The following is a 13,129-nucleotide window of genomic DNA, read 5'->3' on the forward strand; positions in this document are numbered from 1 at the left end:
CAGCTACCAAAGGAACACTTGACACACTGTTTTATTTGAGTCTTTTACATTTTGTACAACTGTGTGTTCTTCCAAGCAGTTCAGCACTCAGAGAACAACGGAATGTACTTTCTAGCACAGTAATCCGAAAGCTCTTACCCCATCTCAAGGCTATTTCTTTAAACAGGCTGCTCCCTGTATATTGTATGTATTTCAAGGTCAGAATTAAACGTACAGTGTTTGATCTTGTTTAAACTAAGAACTTCTGGCTTCACTTGCATTTTAAAAGGAACATTTGTTTACTGACAGCACAATCCTTTGCATGACTCATCACAAGTACGTCTAATTGACTTCAATAGGAAAGGGTAGAGGATTGTAGCCTAAGTCTAGAATCCATTTCTTCCTTTGGAAAGCCACAGACAGTTGTTGTCATGGAAATGATTGCCCTGCTGAAAATATCGGCCATCATCTGTACTGATGCTGCTGTACGTGCAGCTTATATATAAATAAATGCCATCTAGGGAGATATTCGGTACACAAATACATTCTGGGTAATGGTGGTAATGCTAGTTAGATGACACTTTTCAAATTGACATCCCTGAGTGGGGAAAACACAATCTGCTTTAGCCTAGGGAGGGTGTACATTTTAGGAGCTGGTCATCATTGAAGGGCTCATCCATTTCTTGGCTTAGACTGACCTCTAGGAGTTAGGGCAGAAATACATGTTTTGAGGGGACAATGGTTTTCAGCCCTGCAGTTGCCTCATAATGGCATGAAGGGAGCTGAAGAATCAGGGGGTTATCATTTCCATAGCTATTGATCCCCCCCTCCCCATCCACAGCTAGGGTGTCATCTTTCTCAGTTGGCCTCTAGAAATAAATCCAGTGGAGGAAGTAGCAGGGGAGGCGGGAAACATTTTCAGGGAAAACTGAGAGGCATGAAAAACATTACAATTTCCTCCAAGAAATGTGTTCCCCGCTCCTGTATTCATGTCAGGTGACATGGACTTCCAAACGTTTTGCTTAATGCTACTAGAATGCATTTGTATACCTGAAGGAGGGCCATCTGGCGGTTCCCTCATTGCGAGAAGTGAGGTTACAGAGAACCAGACAGAGGGCCTTCTCGGTAGTGGCGCCCGCCCTGTGGAACACCCTCCCATCAGTTGTCAAGGAAATAAGCAGCTATCCTATTTTTAAAAGATACCTGAAGGCAACCCTGTTTAGGGAAGTTTTAAATATTTAATGCTGTATTGTTTTAAACACTCGATTGGGAGCCACCCAGAGTGGCTGGGGAAACTCAGCTAGATGGGTGGGGTATAAATAAATTATTATTATCATGTACTACACATGCAAGAGTTTTCAGATAAATGCCACAAGTGGCCTGCAAACAATAAACAATAGCGGGAAAATAACAGAACACCATAAATACAACACAGGTTCTCCATCATATATTTTGATTATTTGTTCATACACATTGGGACACCTCCTAAGAGATCTTAACCAATTTTGGCATGGTCATTCCTGAGGTAATGGGGCAGGTTTTTGTCTATGTTTGTATATTCCTGGTTGCAATGTTGAAACAAAATGATGAACTGCACCTTTAGAAAACTGCATTGAACTGGACACTGCTTAAGATATGGTAGCCAAAACTGGCATGATGGTTCCTAAGGTCAAGGAGCAGATTCTGGTTTATCTTTAGATATCACCAAAATAGTGGACTCAAACTTTCAAAACTGCAATAATTTGGACAGCCCTCCAGCTATCATAACCACATGCTGCATGATTGTTTCTGAGATGGAGGAGCTGGATTCTGTCTATTGAGGTTAAAAGGTAAAGGGACCCCTGACCATTAGGTCCAGTCGTGGCCGACTCTGAGGTTGTGGCGCTCATCTCACTTTATTGGCCGAGGGAGCCGGTGTACAGCTTCGGGGTCATGTGGCCAGCATGACTAAGCCGCTTCTGGTGAACCAGAGCAGTGCAGAAACGCCGTTTACCTTCCCGCCGGAGTGGTACCTATTTATCTACTTGCACTTTGACGTGCTTTCGAACTGCTAGCTTGGCAGGAGCTGGGACCGAGCAGCGGGAGCTCACCCCGTCGCAGGGATTCAAACCGCCGACCTTCTGATTGGCAAGTCCTAGGCTCTGTGGTTTAACCCACAGCGCCACCCACGTCCCTCTGTTGAGGTTAGGTTATTAAAATAAAATAAAAATAATAATTTATTATTTATACCCCGCCCATCTGGCTGGGTCTCCCCAGCCACTCTGGGCGGCTTCTAACAAAAGATTAAAGCTACAATACATTAAAGCTACATTTAGCGAATGGGGACAGGAAACATTGCTGCCCAGTCACACCTACGTTTAAACCCTGGATTTTCCCCGTACTGTTTTGCCGCAAAAACCAAACCAAACAGCATAACATAAAATACTTTTAAGGTAACTCAGAAGTCAGATGCCTGCGCGAGTCTACCCTACTAAATCCTGCGCGCTGAGGGGGGAGGTGGCCAGTGGCGGCTCTTCCTCCTTCAGCCCGGAAGTGACGCGCCGCTGCCTGTCAAAGCTCGTGGTTAGTGAGCGAGACAGGCTGGAGAGTAAACAAGCCCTCGCCGCTCGGTGCTGCTGCTGGCTCCATCTTTAAAGGGCTGCCGCGCAACTCAACCGCCGCGAGGAGAAGAAGAAGAAAAGGAGGAAGAAGAAGATGGGGGCTGTCTTGGGCCTCTGCTCCATGGCGAGCTGGGTAATGTGGCCGGAACCGCGGCCTCCTCCTTCGGGGCCCCACTTCGCTGGGTTAGGGAGTCACGGGGGCGGGGGCGGCTATTCAGCAGCAGCAGCAGTTCCAGAGGCGCAGGCGCAGTGAGCGGGCTCTCTTACTGCGCCCCCCCCCATGCATCTCCGCGCGCTGTCCTTTCTCTGCGGCGAGGCGGCCCCTCCCTGGCCGTGATGCGTCCCCTTTGTTTAAATCATATATAATATGATTTCGTTTGCCAACGCCCTAGAACTGACGGAGGAGGCGCGTTAACGTCTCGACCCTGTTGTCTGCACCTTGCAGGTGCTATGGCAAAATGACAATGCACCCCAAATTAAAAACCCTTAGTAATGGAAAGCAATGGGTTGGTGCAGGGCCGGATTTAGGTTTGATGAGGCCCTAAGCTACTGAAGGTAATGGGGCCCTTTATATGTGATATTTTAGGGAGCAGGCTAGCAGGCGGGACCCATTACTTACATCATAGGAGCCTACGCAACACAAAACACTGTTGCTGTATGTAGGTTTTATGTTATTTTAGTTTTTTTTATCTTATATTTTGGAAATCTACATCTGGTGTGTTTTTTCCTTTAATTTTTTGGGGCCCCCCAAGAGAGTGGGGCCCTAAGCTACAGATTGTTTATACGTAAATCCGTCACTGGGTTGGTGATGTTGCCTCTTTAAACACAGGCCCTTTGAAATTTGACAGTTCCTCGCTTGTTTCCTGGAGGGCAGTTTGCTATCTAGGTAGTTGCTCCCACCCCCCAGCATCATCTTCTATCCAGTCCTCAGGCTTTCCTCCTCTGTGGATAGCTTACTAAGGCCATTTTTAGGAATGTCTCTATAAAGGGGTTCTGAAGTTGCAATGTGAAAGGTGTTTGTGTGTGTGGTGGGGTTTCGTCATCTCTAATCGTTTATTGTTCCAAGGCATCTGGCAAATGTTTGTACCATCTTATACTGCAGTGTATGTTAAGTCACCATGCTAGGAGTATATGTGGGATTACCGAACTGAAAATTATGAGTGAAAGTGTGGCTTCTACCTCCTTTTGACAAACCCTGCATTAAAGTAGGATCATCTGTAGGTGTGTAAGAGAGAATCAAATCAGTCTAGAGAAAATGTGGACTTTTTGAGGAAAAACAACACAATATCTTGGGCCGTAGTAGAAATTCATAATATTGTTTTGTTAGACTGAAATTTGTGGATTTTTTTCCTGTTCCCTGGGATAAATTCCTGCTATGGAATAATAAAGGCAGAGTGGAAAGTTACAATGGTCAGACTGGGCAACTTGATAGAATGTTGCTTAAACTTTTGCTGATTTAACTGTTGTGCATTCCTCCTAATGTGCTGGAAGTTAGAGTAAGAGCTTGTCCTATATTTTTCCCTACACCTCTGAGGATATTGAAGTAAAGTGTGTAATTCAGAATATATCTTTGATTCAGGCATAAAGTAAAAACAAATCTCCACTAACCTGTAAGTCATATACTTTTTCTTGGCTATGGTATACATCACTATTTGCCCTGGTAAGCATAACTAATAACTTTTGTAAACAGTCTGTTGACTGTCTTGGCTGTACATGGGGCAATCACAGAGCCATCTGAGAAGCAGCATTGCAACATCACCTTTGCTTTTTTGCAGGACTTGTTCATGCTTCTATTAGTGTTATAGCACTGAATCAAGAGCCCAAGGACCTACTGCTCATATCTGCACACATTTTACTATCAAAGCCATGGCCTTTGCAGTAATGGGTATACCGGAAAACGTAATACAGAATATGAGATTACAACTATTACATTAGTAGGAGTGTGATCCTTAAATATTATGACATCAGAACCAGTAGTTAAACATTTTAACCACGTAATTAACTGAGCATAACTTTTTATTTTGTCCTCATACTCCTCCCTTTCTTTCATCAGATACCATGTTTGTGTGGCAGTGCCCCATGTCTGCTGTGCCGGTGCTGCCCCAGTGGAAATAACTCCACTATAACAAGGGTGATATATGCTCTGTTCTTGCTCCTTGGAGTGGGCGTTGCATGTGTGATGTTAATTCCAGGAATGGAAGAACAGCTGAAGAAGGTCAGTTTACTCTTGAGACAACTATGGTAGAATTATTGTGGCACTGCTACGGTAGTTTGGGATTGACCTGTATTTTCTTACGTTTCAGAAGCATTGCTTGCTCTAGAGAGCACCTTCGTATCCGCGCCTCCTTTTATTCTAGAATGTTATTTAGTGTTTTGTTTACATAGGCTAAGGCCTAACTATGGAGCAGTTCTCTCATTATGACTGCCTTTCATTGAAGTATTTTAACATTTAGCATAATGGTTGTCTGTAAAACCTTGCCTTCTTCCTGTATTAGTTAGCTATTATTTCAGACCAGGAGTATACATACATGTATGTATGTGGCTTTTGAAAACACCAGGGGACTATATTTTATGTATATTTTATGTATTTAAATATATATATTATGTATTTAAATCTTCAGTTTAACATTGGCTTGTGAGAACCTTAGACCTGTACAAATTTCAAGTAATGAAGAGATGTTAAATTAATCCTGTCATAGTCGGCTCCTAACAAAACAAAAAGTTTGGGTTCTTCATTGACATATGTTAATATATTTTATGTTGTTCATTACAGATTCCTGGATTTTGTGATGGCCAAGTGAATTGTGATGTTCTAGTAGGCTATAAAGCAGTATATCGGGTGTGCTTTGGTATGGCCATGTTCTTTCTCCTGTTCTCCTTAATGATGATCAAAGTGAAGAGCAGCAGTGATCCAAGGGCAGCAATACACAATGGGTAAGAAGAAATGATGGCCCAGCTATGCCTCTATCTGGACAGGGATAGCCTAAATATTGTTGTCTATGCTCTTGTAACCTCAGGGTTAGATTACTGCAATGCATTATACATAGGACTGCCTCTGAAGACGGTTTGGAAGCTTCAGCTGGTGCAGAATTCATTGGCCAGGTTGCTCATGCAAGATGGTTTGAGAATATTACGATGATCCTGGTCCAACTGCACTGGCTACTGATTACCATATTTTTCTGTGTTTAAGACAATATTTTTTCCTATGAAATAATATGCAAAAATAGCAGGTCGTCTTATACACGGATAGCAGGGGGGGGATGGGCGTTTGTTGTCATCAGACAGCATGAAATTTGCAGTGGCGATTGGGCATGTGATAGGTTGCTGTGGCAAGGCTTGCTGATGATTGTTTGCAGCTTTGGCAATGGTGCGTGCTATTTTCGGCATCATCGAGGTGTGTGTGCAATCTTCTGTTGTTGTGCTGAGTGTGCAGGTGGGCTTTTGGCGGTGTGTGTGCAGACGATTGTTTGCTGCAGCAATGTGTACAATTTTGATTGGCGCGCAGGCTGTAGAGCGATTGGCAGTGTTGACCCCCCCCCCCAAAAGCTCAGCAACTGTGGACAATCTCCCTCCCCCCCAAGCACAACAACTTTGGTCAATCCCCCCCCCCTTTTGTTGCGGTCCAAAAAAAGGGTCATCTTATACATGGGGGCGTGTTATACACGGAAAAATACGGTAGTTTCCGAGTTTTGACCTATAATGCCTTAACCGGCTCAGGACTGCAATACCTCAAGGGCTGTCTCTTTTCATATGAACCTATCATCTTCTGAGGCCCTCCTTTGTGTGCCTCCTTGAGAAGTCTGGAGGATGGCAACACGAGAAAGGGCCTTCTCTGCAGCGGCTCCCCATCTGCGGAATGCTCTCCCCAGGGAAGTTCACCTGGTGCCTTCATTATACACCTTTAGGCCCCAGGCAAAAATGTTCCTTTTTAACCAGGCCTTTGGTTGCTTTGATTGACATCCTATGTCCTTTTGAAATGTGGGGGTTTTTTTGGGGTGGTGGTGGTTATTGGATTGTTGTTTTTATTTTGATTATGTATTTTGGTTTTATATTTTGGTTTTATTCTGTGAACCGCCCTGAGACCTCTGGGTATAGGGTGGTATATAAATTCATTCATAGATAGATAGATAGAGAGAGAGAGATAAATTGTAGTCTTGTGTTTCCTGCACAAGGTATATAAATAACAAAACCTGAAGGCTGTTGCTTCAGGTCAGTGAAGAGATCATATGTAATATTACATACAGTATATTATGTAAAGTACAGATTTTAAAAATACTGCTGATACCCTAACTTTGATGGTTCTTTGGTGATATTTCAGATTCTGGTTCTTTAAATTCATCACAGCTGTTGCAATTACAGTTGGAGCATTTTTTATTCCAGAAGGACCCTTTACAACAGGTATGATTGTGTTGAAAGTCATGTATATTTTGCACAGAAACTGTTTCCAATAGCTTTCAATGTGATACTGAGTTCTTATTTAACAGATCTTAATGTTCTGATTTGTCACACTGGAGAAGATGCGTAGGTCTTTGGCATGACCTTTCTGGCCTGACAGGTCAGATCAGTCCCTACCTCAGTTTGCCAACTTTTGACAGATGGGTGGTCCCAACTACCTGTCAGTGTCCCTTGAGCAGCGATTCTCAAGTGCCCAACAGCCAGCTGATTGTCGGGCATTTGGAAACCATAGCACAAGGGGTATTGCCAGTTTAGGACTGGCAAATCTGCATTCCTCAGCAATCAGCTGTCCAATTGAGTTCCCCATGCTAGTTACACAGCTAATCCAGTGCTGTCTGTACCTGCCTCATACCTGATATCATGTATGATGTCAGGTGGCCATGGTTTAGGGAAAACAGTTTTGTGGGCCAAATTGAGCTAAATCTGGCCTGCAGGCTGGAGGTTCCTTACTTCAGCATAATCCCTTAATTCTCATTCCCAAAGAATCTAGTTTTATGTATGTATAGTCACAGACTCATATTTATCTCTTAAATCCTTGTGCTTTCCTCACTGTTGGTTTTAGATTATAAGATACCTGGGGACATAGCCTTGTTTATTTTTTAATTGTCAAACTCTTTAAGAGTTTATTTTACGAGTAAATTTTACCCTGATGACTCTGAATCACTCAATGCATGCTAACAATTCAAACAGAAAAATTATTTATTAAAATTAATATATTAATTATTTTTCTTCCTAGTGTGGTTTTATGTAGGCATGGCTGGTGCTTTCTGCTTCATTCTTATCCAGCTGGTTTTACTTATTGATTTTGCCCACTCTTGGAATGAATCTTGGGTCGAAAAGATGGAAGAAGGAAACTCAAGATGCTGGTATGCAGGTATGTAGTGGTTTGTTGGTCAGCATCACAGGGTTTGTTTATTAAAATTGGGACATGCAGTGCTCAAATTTCAGTTGTAGGAGTCATGAGCTCAGAACTCTTTGATGTTGCTCTTCACTCGCTAGTTGCTGACCAAGAAAGGGTGTGTTTTTGTGCATGGGCGGAACTGAGAGTCTGAATCCCTCCCATCCCCAACATACCATGGTTAAGAGGGAATTGGTGTTTCCAGAAGCATAATAATGATATTGATTACATGGGGTCAGAAGAGGAGAAAGTTGTGCCTGACTTGATGCAGCTGTAGTAACAACTATAATTACTGAGGATTGATTCAGTTTTTCCAGATCTTCTAGAGGCAATAGTAGTTTAGTCTGCCTACTGAAGTTAATCCAGCAGATCACTTTTCTTATCCAACAGTGTACCATAGGATTTATTTTTCATCACTGCTCTAGTGAGCCTCCTTCAAAAGTACTAATAAAACCTGAATCCAGTTTTGTTTGCTTCTTCACAGCTTTGCTGTCTGCCACAGCATTAAACTATCTTCTGTCTCTGGTGGCAATTGTCCTCTTTTATGTCTATTATACTCTGCCCGATGGCTGTTCTGAAAATAAGGCATTTATCAGTGTCAATATGTTGCTGTGCATTGGAGCATCTGTAATGTCAATTCTGCCTAAAATCCAGGTATGAGGTTACATTAAGTGGATATTTGTTTTCATAAGAATCTGGCTAATACATCAGCCGTTTGTCAAATTTCTACATATAGTTAATTCACATCTTATGCAAGCATTTGGTTCTGGGGGTGTGGTAGTCTCTGCATACATGCAAAAGCATATAAATCCAGGAAACCCTGGAACTGCTCCCAGCACCTCACAAGGTGAAGGACTGCTTACCCAGCTTTGGGAAGGAGGCACAAGGGCTCTGGGATATTGCCAGAGCCGTCACACCACCTTCCCCGAAGTCTGGTAAGCCTGTAATTACAGCTTTGCGCAGGGGAGTGGGGGGGGGGATAAGTAAATGGAGAGTTGGTTTCCTCTGCTCTCGATTCATTCATTTCCTACTCTCCCTCCCTGTGCTGAGTTGTGATCACATAAGAAAAATCAGCACAATATGCAGTTATCTGTATTGTTTTGCTTTCTGTTTGCATATAGGAATCACAACCGAGATCTGGGTTGTTACAATCATCTGTGATCACCGTTTATACAATGTATCTAACCTGGGCTGCAATGACCAATGAGCCAGGTAAGGAGATTTCATGTTGTTGTTGTTGTTGTTATTGTTATGATCCAGAAGTGACTCTGGCAGAACTCTGTTGTTTATTGCTGTCACACCTACTTTGGATGATTTAAAACTTTTGAAGCTTTGAAGGGACAAAAAACTGTTAAACAAAAAGTATTTCAGAGTGCAAGGTAGAATGCTATAAATTGATTGTTAGAGAATCTGTGGTTATCTAAAGCATGATTAGGATTGCAGTTTTGGTATACAAAAGACTTCTTGTAGGGCGGGCGGCTCATTCATTTTCAGCTTTGTATTCTTTTTATTAAAAAAAGTGCACCTAGACACTCCGTTGCAGTGCCCATGACCTAGGTTTAAGGTGCCATTTATCTCCTAGCTTTCATATATCAGTTTCTAACACTGTTCTGAACACTTGCTCTCTCACCACACAGTAGCAAGACTAGCCAGTGTCCTTCTATTGCATGGGGATGTTGCTAGTACAGTGCTCAAAGAAAGCACTGTTAATCCCATATCCTTTGTATGGAAAGGCCATAGCTGTATTTCATTGCAGTTGGAAAGCTACACAACAAACAGCTCAAAAACAGTTTCGAGCCGTGTAAAAGGCTAGCACCTAGTGTTTATTATTATGTTGGACATTGCTTCTGTGAGAAATAATTGTTTTGTGTAGAATAATCCGACTTTCAGTTTTTTGTGTCTTTACTGATCTAGACAGACAATGCAATCCAAGCTTGCTGAACATAATTGGCTATAATTCCACAAGCACTCCAAGTAAGGGTCAGTTTGTCCATTGGTGGGATGCCCAAGGAATTGTAGGCCTCATCCTGTTCTTAATGTGTGTTCTGTACTCAAGGTGAGCAGAACTTTTGGAAAACCTTTTCCAATTTTCAGTTATTTTTTTTTTTTAAAGGACATCTAGTGACACTAACTACTTTTTAACTGCAGCATTCGGACATCCAATAATAGTCAGGTAAATAAACTGACATTAACCAGTGATGAGTCAACACTGATAGAAGATGGACTTCCCAGGAGTGAAGGCTCTCTTGATGAAGGAGATGATTTGCATCGTGCTGTTGATAATGAGAGAGATGGAGTTACTTACAGTTATTCATTCTTTCACTTCATGCTTTTTCTTGCTTCGCTTTACATCATGATGACCCTAACCAACTGGTACAGGTATGTGGATCTTGCAGGACTACATTTCATTGACATTATCAGTGCTGATCACCTGTAGGGGTGGAAGTAGGCAGAGAGGCAAATGTTGGATTCATAATCTCCTCTCCCACTTAGCATCGGTGACAGTGAATTTTATTCTTACATAATTTTTTCAATTTTAAGAACATAAGTGATGATCAAGAGAAAAGTAGTTATTCTGTTCCACAAATGAGTCGGCTAACACTTTATCTCTCCTCTTTCTCAGCCCTGACCCTGCCTCTGCATCAATGACCAGTAAGTGGCCATCTGTCTGGGTGAAGATCTCTTCCAGCTGGATTGGCATAGTCCTCTACGTGTGGACTCTGGTGGCTCCACTTGTTCTAACAAACCGTGAATTTGACTAAGCCAAGTGTCTCATCTGAAAGCTCTTGCTTTATTTTGTTGCTAATTTGAAGCTAACAGTATTCAACATTGAGATGTAATTTGTAAATAATACGTGTATGTATCGTCTGAATAGTTTTATCATGTCTTCTGCATGGTTATACTTTTAAATCATGTTCACTTGCTATTTCAGTGACTGTTTTCTAGTTGAGCTTGATGATGATAATAGTACATATTAATGATTAATACTGAGCCCTCTTCCAATGTTGGGGGAAAGTAATCACATATGGTGGGTAGAGTAGTGATGAAGATTCTAGCACCACCACCCTGCTATTTTTGTCACTTTTACAATTTGTAAATGGTGACCGTGTGAAGCAGGGAGACTTTTGCATCCATGGAGACTCTCTGCTTCTGTGGGTGAGAACCTTGGTTTTCCATTTGGGAGCCTCCACAGATACAAACAGCTCTCTGCTTCACAATATCACCAGTTGGAAAGTGATGAAAAAGGCAATGTTGGGCAGAGCTAGTGTGATCTTTCCCACTGCTCCCTTCTGTATATTTTCTTTCCCCTAACTAGTACCTGGAGAGGGATTTAGGGTCAAACTAGATGTGAGAACAACAGTTCCATGTGTTTCAAACCCCACAAATATTTGGCTCAGCCCTACTGCTTACTGAAGAATTCCTAGATCATGTACAGTCAAAGGTGCATTAAAACAGTATTTTTCAGTGCATGTAGATAGGACGGGGTTGAAAGTCAGATATTTGCAGTTATAATCAGATGGGGAACCATGAAGAGTGTTAGAAGCTAGGGCTATCTATGACAATCTTACTGGCCTTTATTGCAGTTTAATAATTGCTACACAGCAGTTTTCTAGTTATTAAAATATCAACTTTGGTCTAGCAAGGAATTATAATCTTTCACAACTGTGAGATTTGCCCAGAAAAGATGAGAAAAATATGGCTATGACAGATAGGAGAGACAGTAATGGTTGTAAGCCTTTGGAGGATACTGTATTACCTCAGCTGAAGCATGGATGGATGGTTGCCTAGGAGAGTCTGATGCTGAATGAGAATCGCATATCAGGTGTGTGTTAAGTCTAGGTTACCTTTAGATCATAGCTGATCTGTAGGAGGTATGATCTTTTGTTTGTTGAACAAACATCAGATGAGCAGGAGCACAGGAATGTCAACTCTAATGAGCCTTAGCTGATGATAGAGCAGAGCAAGGAGTGGGGTTAGTAGGAAGGGAAAGAATGTACCTGTGATTCAGTTGCCATTTTAATCAATTTGTGGAGGGTTCCCCCCCTTCCACACTTTAAACGACAAAGGTCCCCAGCTCTCACTAGGGCTGGTGTGAGCATTTAAGAAAACAGCAGTTACAATTCTGTAGGACTGGTTTTTGTACTTGCAGGTTTGAGTAAGTACAAGGCCTCTTTTAAAGAATGTGAACAGGAGTAAATGTTTAAGGTTGTACTTGAAATTATTTAAAATGTGCATGGGGTATCAAAAATAGTTGCCATTTTGACCAGATTTGTTTTTTAAAGTGAAGTGCAGTGAAGTATTAATGCATGCTCTAGGCTTTTCATTTTTGTAACCATTTGATACCAAGATAAGTCTTTTTTTAAAAAAAACTAATCAATGCTTGGAAGGTATTTAGGACTAGCGCTCATTAAATTGAAATTAAGGAGTGAAATGGATTGCTGTCCCCCACTGCTGGTAGCTGTAGTATAGTATATTTCACGCTGATGAGGTAGACTTCAGGTACTGCTGTTATTTTTATAGCTTTTTAAAAAGTTACTTTTTAAAAAAATATACTGGCTCCATCTGTTCCTTGACTGGGTATAATTGAGCTTAGTTTGTAAATCAAGTTCTGTATCTTTCTAAAAATGCTTTCCTGGATAAATTGATGTATACCAATACTCATTTTTAGTTAAAGCACACTTGCATTTTAATAGCTGATCTCTTCACAGATGTCATTGATTTTTGTGTCAAAGGTATTATCTTTTGTGTGTCCATTGCCGGCAGTGGATTTGTACCTGGAAAATCCTAAGTCTACATAACACAGAAACTATTAGGTGTTTTGCATAGTTTGTTTGTTGGAAATCTTCAAATACTGTGCTTTGCTGCTTGAATGGGAAGGTACAGTTCTGGTTTGCTTTTCCTTAAGGATTGCACAGCTGACAGAACAGTTTCAGCTGTAGCAGCACTGTTGTGCATTACTGAGTATCAGTGGTGAATTTCTATTAAAAAATACTTATATATATTTAATGGCTGACTTAGGCTCAACATGAATGCAATTTCAAGGTAGCTTTAATATTAAAGTCATTTTGTGTGTATGCTATAACTTAGTAAACATTCAGAAAAAATGGCTGTTTAGGTCTTCCTAGTCTTCTTTTGATTTTTTATCCAATGTGGCTATAGGCCATACATTTTCATAGTACTGAATATACTTCCTCTA

At 41.5% G+C, this 13,129-nt stretch overlaps 1 protein-coding gene across 1 annotated transcript; it reads left to right on the forward strand.

Annotated features, from left to right (window-relative positions):
* Positions 1-2,511: 2,511 nt before the first annotated feature.
* On the forward strand, positions 2,512-13,039 carry SERINC1 (serine incorporator 1). Its single transcript, XM_028723294.2, has 10 exons — positions 2,512-2,712; positions 4,633-4,794; positions 5,353-5,513; positions 6,898-6,977; positions 7,771-7,908; positions 8,417-8,586; positions 9,054-9,144; positions 9,847-9,988; positions 10,081-10,311; positions 10,556-13,039. The coding sequence occupies exons 1-10, from the start codon at positions 2,674-2,676 to the stop codon at positions 10,692-10,694; spliced, it is 1,353 nt and encodes a 450-aa protein (XP_028579127.1). The 5' UTR covers positions 2,512-2,673; the 3' UTR covers positions 10,695-13,039.
* The last annotated feature ends 90 nt before the right edge of the window (positions 13,040-13,129 follow it).

Source organism: Podarcis muralis, chromosome 3 (assembly GCF_964188315.1).
Source record: "Podarcis muralis chromosome 3, rPodMur119.hap1.1, whole genome shotgun sequence".
In the NCBI taxonomy this organism is placed as follows: Eukaryota; Metazoa; Chordata; class Lepidosauria; order Squamata; family Lacertidae; genus Podarcis; species Podarcis muralis.

Excerpts from the sequence above, each read along its gene's own strand:
- SERINC1 (XM_028723294.2), top strand. The coding sequence starts at position 2,674 with ATGGGGGCTGTCTTGGGCCTCTGCTCCATGGCGAGCTGG. Across the intron at positions 7,909-8,416 it reads CTCAAGATGCTGGTATGCAG|CTTTGCTGTCTGCCACAGCA; the intron begins GTATGTAGTGGT and ends GCTTCTTCACAG. Across the intron at positions 9,145-9,846 it reads TGCAATGACCAATGAGCCAG|ACAGACAATGCAATCCAAGC; the intron begins GTAAGGAGATTT and ends TTACTGATCTAG.